Source organism: Globicephala melas, chromosome 2 (assembly GCF_963455315.2).
Source record: "Globicephala melas chromosome 2, mGloMel1.2, whole genome shotgun sequence".
NCBI classification, from domain to species: domain Eukaryota; kingdom Metazoa; phylum Chordata; class Mammalia; order Artiodactyla; family Delphinidae; genus Globicephala; species Globicephala melas.
In genome coordinates this window covers 53782322-53798361 of record NC_083315.2, presented here as the reverse complement: position 1 = coordinate 53798361, position 16040 = coordinate 53782322, and the positions used below count along the sequence as shown (strand labels likewise).

General features: G+C 36.1%; 1 protein-coding gene across 6 annotated transcripts in view; it reads right to left on the bottom strand.

The window, feature by feature from the left end:
• UBE3A (ubiquitin protein ligase E3A) overlaps nt 1–16040 on the bottom strand; it is a 90694-nt gene that overhangs the window by 51751 nt on the left and 22903 nt on the right. Inside the window, exons 2-5 of one of the 6 annotated variants that reach the window (XM_060293921.1) lie at nt 10617–10680; nt 7828–7947; nt 6241–6449; nt 4669–4713 (exon numbers count right to left, since the gene is read on the bottom strand). In XM_060293921.1, the coding sequence (XP_060149904.1) occupies nt 4669–4670 (2 nt within the window). In that variant the 5' untranslated portion in view covers nt 4671–4713; nt 6241–6449; nt 7828–7947; nt 10617–10680. The remainder of the gene's footprint in view (nt 1–4668; nt 4714–6240; nt 6450–7827; nt 7948–10616; nt 10681–16040) is intronic. The other 5 variants (XM_060293919.1, XM_060293920.1, XM_060293918.1 and 2 more) reach the window with 5 other exon arrangements.

Genomic DNA, 16040 nt, shown 5'->3' with positions numbered 1-16040 from the left:
AGTATCAATTAATTTTAAAGGTGGAGTCAATAGGATTTGCTGATGTGAGTAAGACAAAGAGAAAACAAGGATGCTTCCAAAACAAAACTTTGGATGAACTGGAAGAAAAAAAGAGTTGCCACTGATTAAAATGGCAAAAAGATTACAAGAGAAGCAGATTTGAGAGGATGAAAATCAAGAGCTCTATTTTGTTTTGGACTTAAGTGTGAGAATCAGGCATCCAATTATTAGATATATATGTCTACAGTTCAGAAGGTAAGTCGGAGTTGGAGATGAAAATATGCAACTTGTCATAGTATATATGTTAAAGTTCTTACCTAGAGAGAACAGATAATGATGGCCTGAGAACTAGGTCCTTGGTCATTATCCAACATTTAGAAAAAATAGGCTTTCCAAACACTGAACCATAAATCACTTGATACATTTACCCTTGGTTCCACTTACTGTATTAGTTATAGACCTGAAAACATAGCCTAAGTGTTAGAGATAGGGTTGGGGAGTAACTACCAAAGATAAGAAATCTGAAGTTACTAGAAACTGCTTTGAAATCATTAAGAAAATTAAAGAGTCTAAATTAATATGTGCAAAAAGACTACTACATGGTATATATAAATTTAAACAAAATTCAAGTATATAATACATATATAATTGAATAAAAAGATCTGGGTTATTGTGTTAGTTCTATTTCTAGGCTAAACTATAAATTAGCATGCAGCTGTTAAAAACTTTTACTATGTTTTTCTGCACTCTAGGAAATGGGTGACACTAGGAATTCCTAAAAACAGGCATATTCTTTAATTTTATATAAATTACTATTTTAAATGTACTCAAGGTGTTCCCTAGTTAAAGGATGTCAAATGCAAATGCATCTCAAAGTGCTAAAAAAAAATCATGCTTTAATAAATTTAAGATGTTGCCATTAATAAAACACACTAGCTAATTCTTAGGTAAAAACAAGATTCCTTCATCACCTATTTTGTAAATCAAGACCCACAAGATTAAGGTAGAACAAATCTTACTAAACTACTGCCTGGTTACAATTTCTACAGGTATAGGAATTTGAGAAACTGTATCAACCTCACATTCTTGCCATCCTTGGTTTTTACTACAAAATGCAAGCCTCCTTCCTTTTCCATTCTTTACTCTTGATTCATCCATCTAACCTCCTCCACCAAGATGTCTAGAAATACATTTATGATATAGGCTGTCACCTATCTTCAACAGCTTTATATAATAGTTCCTCAATCTCTTAGCTTTCACTAAAACCTGATTTACCCCCGAAGGCTTTTCTTACGTTGCAATCCTTTTAGGTGAGGGTTCCATAGACAACTCAAACCCCTAAGTGCACCATTTTTATTCTAATTGCTTATATTAAAAATAATGCCCATCCCCCCAAACAAAACAAAGCACAGCACAAACACAACTTATTCTTTGAAACTCATGTTATCTACCTGAAATCCTTCTTCTTTCCCTCTCTGGCCTGGTAAATTATACCCATATACTAAAGGCTCTATTTTTCCCGAGTTATATTGCTGGCATTGTGACTTCAATGTCTGTGTGCATGATTTATCCCAACACTCTAGCCCCCAAAATATTTGACTTTCTTAACTTGAGGGTCCCTCATCTCCTCTCAATTTCAGCCAATCACCACCTTAGGCTCTGATCATTATCATCTATCTTTGTAAGAGTTTCACTTATACTGAACTATCTCTTTGACCCATCAGGCTTTTTGTAACCAACCCAACATCTTCACCTGGCATCACAACCTTTCCAACAGTGGCCATCGCCAATGACATATAAGTTCAACTACTCCAATGTTAACACTCTACACATATGCCACTTCCCATATGCTCTAATAGCCAACCCTGAAATACCATGCATCTTCGTCTAGCTATTAAAGAAAAGTCTTTAAACTGCAAGTATGCAGTAAGCCTACCTTAGCTGGCCACTCAGTAGCATGAGACTCTCAATAATATCTGGTCCACTTCTTCACCCATTTCCCCCAGTAACTTTCCAAGTTTTCAGTCTTCTCAAATCCCCTAACCAAACTCCGTGTTCCATGAGAACTACTTGAAAATATTTCTTAAAAAGTTACATAGTCAGGACTTCCCTGGTTGTGCAGTGGTTAAGAATCCTCCTGATAATGCAGGGGACATGGGTTCAAGCCCTGGTCCAGGAAGATCCCACATGCTGTGAACAACTAAGCCCGTGTGCCACAACTACTGAGCCTGCCCTCTAGAGCCCACAAGCCACAACTACTGAGCCCGCATGCCACAACTACTGAAGCCCACGTGCCTAGAGCCCGTGCTGTGCAACAAGAGAAGCCACCGCAATGCAAAGCCCGCGCACCGCAACGAAGAGTAGCCCCTGATCGCCGCAACTAGAGAAAGCCCACAGGCAGCAAACAAAGACCCAACACAGCCATAAATAGATAAACAGATAAATTTATTACAAAAAAAAGTTACAGGGTCACAAAACTACCAAGAAATATCACCTTACTCCCATTAGGATGGCTACTATGAAAAAAACAGATAATTACAAATGCTGATGAGAATGTGGAGAAATTATAACCTTTGTGCATTATTAGGTCAGAATGCTAATTTGGTGCAGCCACTGTAGAAAACAGTACAGAGGTTCCTCAGAAAATTAAAAATAGGACTACCATATGATCCAGCAATCCCACTTCTGGGTATATACCCAAAGAAATAAAAGCAGGGTCTCAAAGAGCTATTTGTACAATGCAGCATTATTCACAATAGCTAAAACATAAGCAACCTGTGTCCATCAACAGATGAACGGATAAACAAAATACGGTACATACATACAACAGATTATTCAGCCTTAAAAAGGAAGAAAATTCTGACATATGCTACAACAGGGATGAACCCTGACATCATGCTACATAAGTAAAATAAGCCAATCACAAAAAGACAAATACTGTGGGCGCTCACAGTAAATGAGGTAGAGTCGTTAAAATCATAAAGACAGAAAGTAGAATGGTGGTTGCCAGGGGCTAGGGAGAAGGGTGAATGGGGAGTGATTGTTTAACAGGTACATTTTCAGTTCTGCAAGATGAAAAGAGTTATGCAGATGATGGTGGCAATGACTGCACGACAATATGGATGTACTTAATACCACTAAATTGTATACTTAAAAATAGTAAAGATGGTAAATTTTGTTATGTGCATTTTACCACAAAAAAATTTTTTTAACGGTTACATGGACACATAAATTTGAGAAATACATTTTATAGTCCCTTCTTGGAGATGCACAATGTACATCAGCATTTTAAAGGATTTCCACTATTTTCAGTAGAGAAATCTGCTGTTTAAGTCTGCATGTCCCAAGCTTAATCCACAACCACTTTTTCAAGAAGCACACAGTGGTGTAGCTACCTAATTTACTAAGAAAATTGACAGTTCAGACACAAATGACTTTGACTTCCCCATTCTTACCTACCAATACATTTAACATCACATATCCATTTTTACCTCCTTCTTCTAGTTTCATAAGATCTGGGTCTTTGCTCTTATTCAAGAGAAATCCCTACACCTATATTCTTCATTCCAACCCTTACTATCTTAAAAACCTTGCTTCAACAATTATCACTTCTCATATTATCTTAAACTTCTTATATTCTCACAACTAATCACTGAAGTCTTACCTACTTTACCTTCTATTTTTCTTTCATCCAGAAAACTTTATCTTGAATTCCTAATATACCACTGCCCTTATTTAGGCCCTCACTGACTGAAGCCCTGGTCAACGTACCACCACATGATTTCTCCTCAATCCTGCCTCCCTGTTGGCAAAGTTATTAAAAATATACACCTAACAAGGTTACTACCCCTACTTAGCAAGTTCTTTACTGACTCCCAAATACCTATGAGAGACAGGCCAAGGTCCTTTACATAGTATGCAAGCACCTAGTCCTTTCTTTCAAGTCTCACCTCCTTCAATTTCCTACATTTCAGTCAGTCTATGATCTAAAAATCCTCAACTGCCTACTGTTCCCTACATTCACTATGCTGCTTTGTAACTCTGCTCCTGCTTCTGCCTAGAACGTGCTACCTAACTCCCAGTCACACTTCAAGACTTAACTTAGCCTTCCCTGATCACCCCTATTTCCCTGCCATCTGGATTAGGTCCCTATTGCATCAGGGTACTTGAGTACCCTGGTACTTCTTTATGTTCATGTTCCATCCTGGGTATCCTTCTACCACAATGATTGAAATGATTTGCTTCTGGGTCTTTCACACTGACTAGACTAAATTTATGTAGGTTAATTTAGCTTAACTAATCTTATGCATCTCTGTATCCACAAAACAGCACCCAATATCTTATACACAGCAGGCACTTAATAAATGATTGTTAAGCTGAACTCCTCCCCATCTATTTCCCCAAAACTGCTAGGTGAGCAAAAATATGTAAGAATCCAGGGGCATGCAATTATCTATCCAGAAGTAGAAATCTAGTAGCATGTTACCAAGATTTAGAGGTATTTATTTGGTAGGGAAAATATTAGACATGCGTATTCCTATCTTCCAATTTACTTTTTAAAGCATTATACTCTCTTTAACTGGAAATTATTTTCAAATAATGTGATACCATTTAAAGCAATCTAGAGCAACTTAAAAGACACCACAGCCTCAACCAAGTTATACTTACATTCGGCTAGCTTCAATGTCGTCAGACTGAGGTTCTCCTGATGATCTGTAAAATGCAATTCAGTAAAGTTAAGCAAAATATTCCATATTTCAAAAAGGGGCAAACATTTTATTTTGGAAGACAAATTTGACAACAAGATTTAATGGTTAACAGTTTTAAAAGTTCAACATGTGAAAAAGTGATCAAATCAGATTGCCATACAACACATTTATTGTAAGGGCTAGACTAATAAAAACTCAGTTCTTTTTTTTTTTTTTAAGGAAAGGAAACTGTAAACACTATATTTAGATACCAACATACAAACCAGTGTAATAAATCATAATTACTCACAAAGTCAAATATTTATAATAAAAACCCACAACTATGAAACCTTCTACAGCCAAGTACTGGTTACCCACAATATCAAAAGTATTCACTGGTATTAACAGTCCCAAACTTTAGATGAGGGATCAGCAAACTACTGCCTGGGATGACAAACTAAGGCCTGGGTTGGCCGCCTATCTTTGTAAAGTTGTACTGGCACAGAATCATGCTCATTTATTTACGGCTGCTTTTACATTACAAAAGCAGAGCTGAGAAACTCTGTCAGAGACATGTGGCTCACAAAGCCTAAAATATTTATTACCTAGCCCTTTAAGAAAAAGTTTGCCAACCTCTGCTGTAGATAATTCAAATTTCAATCTAATACCCTTCTGAATTTTGAGACACTTAAGTCTGTTTTACCATTCTAACCATGATTACCTTATTTCAACAATGAAAGCAGCTTTCCCTGAAAATACACGGGCAGGATGTACTACCTGTCAAAATTGTACCATCCTAGGGTATTAAAATTTTGCTGTGGATAACTGTGAATTGACTTCAGTTATAAATAGTTGCCAGTTTTCTTTTTTTTTTTTTTAATATACTGCTGCTATTTTAAGTAGAAATACTGAAAATTCTAAGACACTAAGAAGCCTTTTATTTTCATTTTGGGGCATGAACCAATTTTGCCTACCCCATCATGCTGTTAAAAATAAATTCCTGTTACTCTATTCACTTTTACAACCAGCATCAGTAAATATATATTGTATTAAGGTGAATCAACATAATACTGATTTCTAACACTTCTAATTCACAAAACAGGTAAAATATTTTTTAGAGGTCAAAAGCTAAATTTTCAAACTGACATTACAAGGACTTGATTTGTAAATTTATAACTGACTTGAGACTTCAAATTCTAAACAACTTTTAACAAGAGAATCTTAAAATCAGAGCCACCAGAAAAGAAAAGAATCTGTTTTCCATATTTCTTAGATTTTAAAAAACTCACTTCTTTATCAGACTTTCAAAATTACCCCTCACTGCAGTGGTCCAAGGACAAGAATGCAAAAAATAAAAATAAAAAATAAAAAAAAAATCCAGCAGCTCAAATATTTATTTTAGATCTTCTTTGCAGTATATTTACATTTTCAATTTTGCACAAAATGATATTAGAACTAAAAACTGGGGCATGCTGGAGGTGGCAGTGACTTGGCAGTGACACAAATGCAAAAATTTCACTCCACCCTCTCCCCCAGGGAGCAAGCAAATCACCTTTGTGACACACCTGGTCTCCACCAGCCTTGTGGGTAAGTACCCCAAGATTGCTTCCAAACTTGTATCTCTCAGACAGAAGAGCTAAAAAGTGATGATAACCCCATGTACCAGCTGACTCATTTTTGAAAGTGCGACCCTCCAGCATCAGATGTCATACTGTAAGGAGGCAGAGCAGGCTTGCAAAACAAAAAATAAACCTGCTGGCACTAAGGGAAGAGAGGCAGATTAGAAGCTTTCATACATGTAGGCGGCAAAACTTTCAAAATTAACAGGGAAAGAGAGAGAGGGGAAAAACTGAGGACACAATGACAGGGAAATTAAACTACTACTGCAAAAAGGTAAGATACAAGCAAGAGGAAAAACAAATCCAAGTCTCAGAAGCACAATTTTTAACTGCTGCAAAGTTTTGAGATTCTGAAATGGGATAGAGGTTAAATACATCAAATGGTAACTACATTCTATTTTCCAAAGTCTATTCTCTAAACAAGAGGATATGTAAACATTAGCACCAAAATGTCATGAAATTACTGTAAATAAACTAGATCACTTAACATTAACATATATTAACGTGAGCTACCAAAAACCACTTTAAGTCAAACCAAGTAATTTAAACCAATTCAGTCAACAAGAAGAACAAAAGAATAAGGACTGAAGATTATTACCTTAAAACGATCTATCCTAGGTCTCTTAAACAGAGTTAGCATAATTGTTTTTTACTCAAAACAAAAATTGTTTTTTAATCAGAGAAAGGTGAATATACACTGAACAAATAGAAGCACCTTTTACCTTACAGTGAGCAATAATAGTACCTGCCTGAATAAATTTCTAGTCATTCTGCTTATTGTATTCTGTTTTATTCTAAATATTCTAAATAATTAGAATATTATTTATTCTAAATATTTTACTAATTTTCTAAATAATTTACTAAAGAATATCCTAAAATTAGGATCCAAACTCTCAAAATTATAAAATACCTAAGATCTAACAATAGTTTCCAAGCTTCAATTTAGCCCCTGAAGAGTCTCTTTATTCTTTACTCTCAAGTTCTTGGAAGTAAGGATCTGGTACATATTTTAATTTTACCAAATTGAGGACATATAACCAAAGGAGAAAAAAACCCAAGAAGTATTGACTTAGGTTAACCTAAAGTTCATCAGAATAACAAATCAGAAAAGAGATTTCTATGAGGTCCAGCTTCTCTAGCCTGCAAGCCAAGCCCTTCTACTGTAACTCTCTAGGAGACAAGTATACTAGATTTATTAAAACTCTCACCACGTAAAAAGCACACTTTAAAAGGCATATTAAGACTTTTTTCATAGTTTTTTTTAATGTTCATAATAAAATGTTTATTTAAAAACTAGAAACTTTTTAGAAATACTTTCCTGTTTATTCATACAGATAGGTCTGGGGAAAGGGCACAAAATATTTTAGGAAGGAGATTAAATGGAGAAACAAGTCAACTCTTAGGTCCACTATTCTTAGCAGGCAGTATTCCTGCCAACTGTACATTTTCTTCATTTTTTTTACAGCACGTATTTTACAATGACAGCCTTTTAAAGGCTGTAAAATAACATTCAAAATTACCTTTTACAAGCTGTGGCCATTCGGTGACATCAGGGTGATCACAGCTTTGAGTCACTGATTAAAAACAGGTTGTCACACCAGTCTAGCTGCTAACTTGATCTGAGCGTAGGTTTAATAACTCTAATAAATTAAACAAATCTTTAGTTAGAACACTTTAATATATAAACCCAATTCATTGTTCAAAAATAATCTTCAAAGGTTCAAATTAGGTGCCAATGCAACAACCATCAGAAGAGTAATTATAGAAATGCTTTTAAGGACTATTTTCCAGCATTTTTTTTTCCTTAATGATTTCTTCACTTGAGAAAATATAATAATCTCCTGTACTTTTATGAAATGTTACAGTTTACAAAGCACTTTGGTCAATGGCATCTTAAATCTAAAGATAATTTGGGCTCTACCTATTCAGAGCAGATACTATAGAAAGAATTTAAAAGAAGAAAAAGAAAAAACCAAGCAGCCTTAGAGTGATTAATTGACTTGCCCAAGATTTTAGTATTAGCGTTGAAGCCAGGACTAGGATTAAAAACCCAGATATACTGACTGCCTATCCAGAGTTAGTATTCTGTGATTTTATTTAGTTTTGCTATAGAGTCTCATGATTTACATATATGAACAAAGATTTAAAATATGGATTGACACCCCACCATTACAATAATTTAAATGGGACTAATAGTAGTACAGTTTTCCAGGTAGTCAAATGCTTAATGGAACAGTTATACACCCACATCCACACAGATACACACACTCACACACACACACACACACACACCCCCCCAGTCTATTCCTACTTATTCCATATTAAAATAGGGTAATCTAACATTAGCCAAAACTCCTTGGGTATTTCATGAAAACATGTTCTCCACATCAGCCATAAACCCACTAATATTCAATTTCATGAGAGAGAATGGCAAAACATGAAAACATTTCCTCCTCCTTCAACCTAGTATCTTTTGATCCTCTGACTTGGCCTTAGCTGAATTTTCCTGATTCCTGATTATCATGGTTCACATTTATCAGGCATCCTAATCACACTGTAGTTTCAGGCAAAGATACACATCCAAAATATCCCAGAATCAAGAACTCATGTCCTGCAACTAGTTTTTCCCCTGATGATTTCCCTACCAAACTATATATCCCGGCCAAATCTGAAAAGTGAACTGAGGAAAGATGAGAAAATTAGGAAAGAAAAAAAAAGATCCTTGATAGTTAACACCTTCCAAGTGACAACAGACAACCACAGAAGGTGGTTTACTGCACGGATCCAGAGCCCTATATAAAATAGCAAGTTATCTGAGAACCCTAAGAGAAGGGATGAAACATCAATGCTTGAGCCCACACCTCTGCAGCCTATGAACTTGGGCTTCAAATTCAGATAAGGGTGAGAGTTTGCCTAAGAATACATTAACTTCAGGGGACTCCAATACAGGCATACTTCATTTTATTGTGCTTCACGGATATTGTGTTTTTTACAAACTGAAGGTTTGTAGCAGCCCTGCATCAAGCATGTCTATTGGTGCCATCTTTCCAACTGCATTTGCTCTCTTCATGTCTCTGTGTCACATTTCGGTAATTCCTGCAATATTTCAAACTTTTTCATCATTATTATATTTGTTATGGTGATCTGTGATCAGTAACTTTTGATGTTACTACAACAACTCGCTGAAGGCTCAGATGATGGTTAGCATATTTTAGCAATAAAGTATTTTGTAATTAAGGTATGTACATTACTTTTTTAGACATAATGCTATGGCACACTTAATAGACTGTAGTATAGTGTAGACGTAATTTTTATATGCACTGAAAAGCCAAAAAATTCACCTGATTACCTTTATCTGCCTTATTGCGGTGGTCTAGGACTAAACCTGAAATACCTGAGGTATGCCTATAACTGGGATTTTTAATATATATATTAAATAAATATATTAATATATATTTAATATATATATATAAATATATATTCAAATTCCCCAGATTTTCCTATCATAGTTGCATGTTTTCTAATAAAAACCTAGAATATTCCTGAGGTCATATGGGAAAGAGGTAAGGCGCCCCTGAAATGAACAGTGTTTCCTGTGGGGTCCTCATAAGACTAATAGTGTATGTGGATTTAAAAGCTGCAAGTCTAACTTTCCAACCTGTAAACATAAAAATGAGAAAGTCAAAATACCTTTTAACTGATTAAGTAATTGAGATGAATTAATTCATTAAAGAGCTACGTGTATTGTGAAAATTACTGAGGCAAGTCCTCTCTTCTAGACCTCCGTTTTCATGAGGTCCAGTGCTCCACAGAGCAGAGGTTCCAGAGTCAGTCTGGATTCAAGTCCCTGTTTGGTCACTTACTAGATGGAAAATCTTGGGCAAGTTACTTAACCTCTCCAAGCCTAAGTATCCTGATATGCAGAACTAAGATAACAGTAGTATCTATTTCAGAGGGCTGTCATGAGGATGAACAAACATATATATTGTTCACAACAGTGTCTGGCACATAGTAAGAGCCCAACAAATGGAAGCTATTATTAACTCATAGCCTAACAGCCAAACTTACCCTCTCAACCTTCTTATGCAATTATTTTACTTCTCATAGCATACTAACCTCTTCTAAAATTCTTCAGAATCCCACCTGGATTCCTCATACAGTCTACCTGGTAGCACAGTGATTTAGCACCTAGCACATGCTTTAAAAATGGCAGACACCCAAATTTGCTGAATACATTTGTCATTATTCTAACCATGGCATTAAGATATACATGCAATTTTGAATTCCAAAAAATAAAACGGAAACATACCATATTTCGCCAAACTTCTGAGGAGCTGGTGAATTCTAAAATCAGGCTCTTACAGATTTTTAACCTAAAATATAAAACACCTCACTCAATTCTTTTTACACAGACAACTGGATGGACAACTTTCATAGAAAAAATTTTTTCTAAAATTTATTATAAAAGCAAATTCATTTGTAATACTTATGAATATCCAGAAACATATTAAGAGACAAATGCCCCTAATGCTGTTGCCAGGATGCATGGAAAGGTGGTTAGGCAGGCCCTGTGGTCTGAGTGCTTTCAGCTGGCAGAACCATGATACCCATTTTCATTCAAAGAACTTACTGCTTGCCGTTTCTTTACTCTTCCCTCCCTCCAAAATGGCTGAAAATATATGAAAACTGTTTAACTACGTGCCTGTAATTCCTTCAGATACCTACAGCAATTAAGCTTTTAATTAAATTCCCTATGCTGAGGACCTGCTGTGTTAGGTACATATATGGGCATCTGCCCAACTACCTCCTGAGTAGCAGCCTTTGGCAGGTCCCTTGACCTGTAAGTCTTAGGTGTCAGGTTGTTGTAATAGAGAAAATATTTTTAAAGTATGTAGGACAATGCCGCCTGGAGCATAATAGGGCCTCAGTGTATGGTAGCAAATATTATTTCTTAAATCAAACATTTCATATATCTATCAGAACTTAACTTATCAAAAACCAAATTCTGAAGCTTAAAGCATGCATCCAAATCATCACCGTAAATTCTTAACTCATCTGTATATTATCAGAGCATTCCTCAGTTGAACAGGAACTAAAGTCTTTTAATACATTTCCTCTTATTGCATATGAAGAAACCAAGTCCCCCACCAAATAAGGAAACCCACCCAGCATCCTACAGGTTGATGGCAGAAAATGAATATATTATACTGCATATAAATATTTTTTTAAAATTAACCAAGTGTTAAGAGGACTGAGTCTCAAACTCTGTTCTATAATACAATCACCTAAGGAACCTGTAAAAAATGCAGATACTGGGCTTCCCTGGTAGCGCAGTGGTTGAGAGTCCGCCTGCCGATGCAGGGGACACAGGTTCATGCCCCGGTCCGGGAAGATCCCACATGCCGCGGAGCGGCTGGGCCCGTGAGCCATGGCTGCTGAGCCTGCACGTCCGGAGCCTGTGTTCCGCAACGGGAGAGGCCCGTGTACCGCAAAAAAAAAAAAAAACAAAAAATGCAGATACTTACTTGATCTCAACCTCCAGAGACTGTGATTCAGTACATAAAATGGGGGTGTGTGAATCTGTATTTTTAACATACATTTCAGGTGATATGCATACCCCAATTTGAGAAACTTTGCCTTAGAAGATTAGGAACACATAATCACAGAATGTACCAAATCTACGAAGATATAGGATAAGTAACAGAAACTGTAAGCACCAGAAATGTTACCTGCACTCTTGGCAAATTTAACCATTAGCACTCTTACACCAGATCTAGTGCCTTTATTTTATTTATATACACATTCCTTTCCAACAGAGGGCTCAGTCTAATAATCTAATAAGAAAGGAATCAAATAATAAGAAATGCCTATACCAATCCACCTGTCCCTGTAACGTTTTCACTTATCCTTAAAATAGCCCATCTGCCTGCTCTCTTTCTCTCTCCCTCTCTACACAGGTGCATACATATTATTATTACATCTGTCATGTCCTTTATCTCCTCTCCAACAGCCTATTTCCTTCACCTCCTTGTAACCCTAGGTCAAACTTAATTTCAGACTACCTTTTCTATCACTTTTTTATTGTGTCCACTCAGCAATCTTGTTCTCCTTTATGCCATGTTTATGGTGTCTTAAATCTATGGGAAAGCTACTTGTTGAAACTCATTAAGTTTTGTACATTTGTAAATTTCACAACAAAAGACTGTTCCAATAACTTTCTTGTGTAAATTTTCCTGTCTTTAGGCTCTCCTCATTCTAGTCCATTCTGCAGTTAGACTAAAAATTCAAAACACTGCTTTCATATAGTACTTTCAACATAATTCCCTCAACTCCATTAACTCTTTACAGTACCATTTCCTTACTCTCCTTCCTTTAACTGCCAGAAAGGCCTGAAAACGGTTAGCTCAGATGCTAACATACAAAACCTTCCACATACTGAAACTTTTCTTATAAAAGTCATCATCATTCTTATATGTCCCAAATCCTGTGGCCTCTTAATCCTACTTTTTCTCTGCAGCATTTCACACTGCTAACCATTTCTCACCCCTCCTGGACTTCCATAATGCTGTACCTGCCTGTGTTCTTCTACCTCTGACAGGAACTAAGTCTTCTGCTAGTTCATCTTCCTACCCCTCAATCATAGCCACTCTCCAAGTTTCTATCAATAGCCCCTTTTCGTAGGTTAAGAATTAATTTTCTGTGCAATGTCATCATCCATTCCTATAGCACCTCTCTATACTTAGGATCCCTAACTCTACATCTTTAAGCCTTCATCTCTTGAGTCATAAGCCTGCTACTCTCAATTACCAATAGTACACATGCACTTTGTTGTTTCATTAGCATCTAAAATCAAGCTCAATTATTCCCAAAAAACGTACTCCACCCTGAATGTGCCTAATCTTGTTGTCCTACTAGTTACAGAATGAAAAAAATTGGTGCCATTCTTTATTATCTCCCCCTCATTTTTATTTAGCCTAACCAATGTATGGTTTGATACTAAAGGTCATTCAAAGAATGTCTACTAGCTAAAACTAATACAATGTTATATGTCAATTATAACTCAGTTTAAAAATATGTTTGAGTGTCTACTAAGTGGATGAAGACATAGTGGTAAAGAAACTAGACAATCTTGTATCTCCATGTAATGGGGGAAATGCGCACAATAAAAACCACAATAAACTAGGTAACTGCAATGCATAGTTAAGTGTTGTGAAGAAGAAATCAGGATATGGTTAAGTGTACATATACAGTACTCTGACTTAGTCTGGGGAAAAAGGAAATACGTTCTTCATGAAGTAACATATAAACTGAGCTTTGAGGCATGAGCAAGGTTTATCCCAGACATATTAAGAAAAACCGTGGAAGGTATAACAGTACCACTGCCAGTCCAGTCACCCATTAGAAAATTCTGAGTCATATTCTAAAGAGAAGGCCCCTCTCTTTGCAGTACAACAAACCGTTCACCCAGTGCTATCAATTCTACCTCAGAAATTCCCCCACACTCCAACATTGCCCCCAATTATTCCTTTGTTGGCTTTGTTCCAGAGTAACATTTCCTATGAAACTATACAAAATTTGGCCAAAACCTGCCAGTCCAGCCTCTTCTCTCAGACTAGACCACACTTGTAGAGAACACATATATCATTCATTTTTATTTTTACACTTCCAGTGCTTGAAAATGTTCACAAAATATACTTCACAGGATAAACATCTTATGAAGAGGAAAGTTTTCTTTTACATGACTTGCTTTAGAGGTCATTTAACTAATGAATACAAGATTAAAAACAAGTTGTCTGATTGTAAAGGCCATGCTCCTTCCCTTGTACACTTCTAATTTATACCCAAATCCTGTAAATTTTTTCTTTGAAATATCACTTGCATCCTTTTTTCCCCATGCATAGTCATGTTATAGATGCTCATTACTTCACCTAGTTTTACTTTTTCCTCTATCCTTGACTCTGCCACTAGAATTATCTTCCTAAACACCCAAATTTGGCCATATCACTCTCATACTCAAAATCTATACTTTCCCAATGCCCACAGGATAAATTTCAAACTATCATATGAAGTCCCTGCCACTGGCTTCCACCCATTCATACAAGCCTTACTGCCCACTCTATGACATCATTACCAAGTACTTGATCTAGTCCCATCATTGGATTACTGGCTATCACATACTGGCCATCTGTATTTCTAATTTCAATGCTTCTGTTTCTCACGACACTTCACTCAGAAATACTTCTCTCTCCTTTGCTAACTTCCACCCCCCACCCACCTATTATGCCCTGTTTAAAAAAACTCTACTCATTTTAAAGGCTGTATCTCACAGAGTGCTCTAAGCTCTTCTGTAAATAACCAGTCTTGTCTGGGAACTATATGTTCCTAATACTATAAAATAATTTCTTAATTTCCACCCTAAATTTATTATTTTATACATTATAGCTATCTGAATAGGTTTCTCAGTGCCTCTAGCTATAAGCTGGTAGAAGGTAGTGCTCATCTCATCCATGTTTATTTTCATAGTAATGGGGATTGTTTTCTTGACACCACACCTCCCTCTACAAGGAAAAAAAAAGGAATAAGGATCATGGCCTGACAAAGGATTCTAAACTAGCTCCAAATGCAATTCATGGATGCACAAACAAGGGTATCCTTTAATTCCAAATTAACACAAATTTAACCCAATGCCAATCTAACAAAAGTTTATTTTGAAGGTCAAACATGTAAGAATAACCATGAAACTTTCATTTTTCTCAAAGAAGAAGAATGCCTCTCTCCCAAGAACTTGTTCTACCAGGGACTAAAGCATAAAATATTTTAGTATAATTAAAATCAATACAACCCCTTCAAAAAACTTTGACAGTATCTATTAAAACTAAATCATTTAGTTTAGTCATTTACCCTATGACTTAAAAATTCCACTAAGTACACATCAAAAAGAAATCAGTACATATGTTCACTAGAAGACGTTCAGTGGAATATTGAGAGTAACTATATTCTTAGTAGCCCCAAACCAAAAATGACTAAAATGTCCATCAACAGCAAAATGAAAAACAAAATATAGTTGGCCCTTAAACAACCCAGGTTTGAACCATGCAGGTCTACTTCTACGCGGATTTTTTTTTTCAGTAAATACATTAATACAGTACCACACTATCTGCAATTGGTTGAATTCACAGATACAGAAATGTAAAGTTCTCAAGGCCTACTGTAAAGTTATATATGCAGATTTTCGACTATGCAGGGGATGGGTACCCCCAGCCCCTTACCTAGTTCAAGGGTCAAGTGTACTATACAGAAATTATAAGCAACTGACTACAGCCAACAATGTAGATGAATCTCACAAATGTTATTTGAGAGAAGCCAGACACAACTAAATGTGACTGTTTCTAATTACATAAAATATAAAAACAGGAAAATCTAATCTATGCTAGTAGAAGTCAGGATAGTGGTTACTCTTGGGGAAAGAGAGGTAGTGACAAAGAGAGCACAAGGGGCTTCAGAAGAGCTGATCTTGTTTCTTGATCTGAATGCTGGCTAAACGTGTGTGCTCAGTGTGTGAAAGTTAAACAAGCTACGTGCACATTTATACACTTTTGTATGTGTACTAATACTTCAATCAAAAGTTTATTTTAAAAAGCACAGTACAGTATGAGCATTAGCTAAATGTTTAAATGGAACAGAAAGTTAAGTCCAGAGAAAGATCCAAAAGTATGTAAGAGTTGCTTCTAGT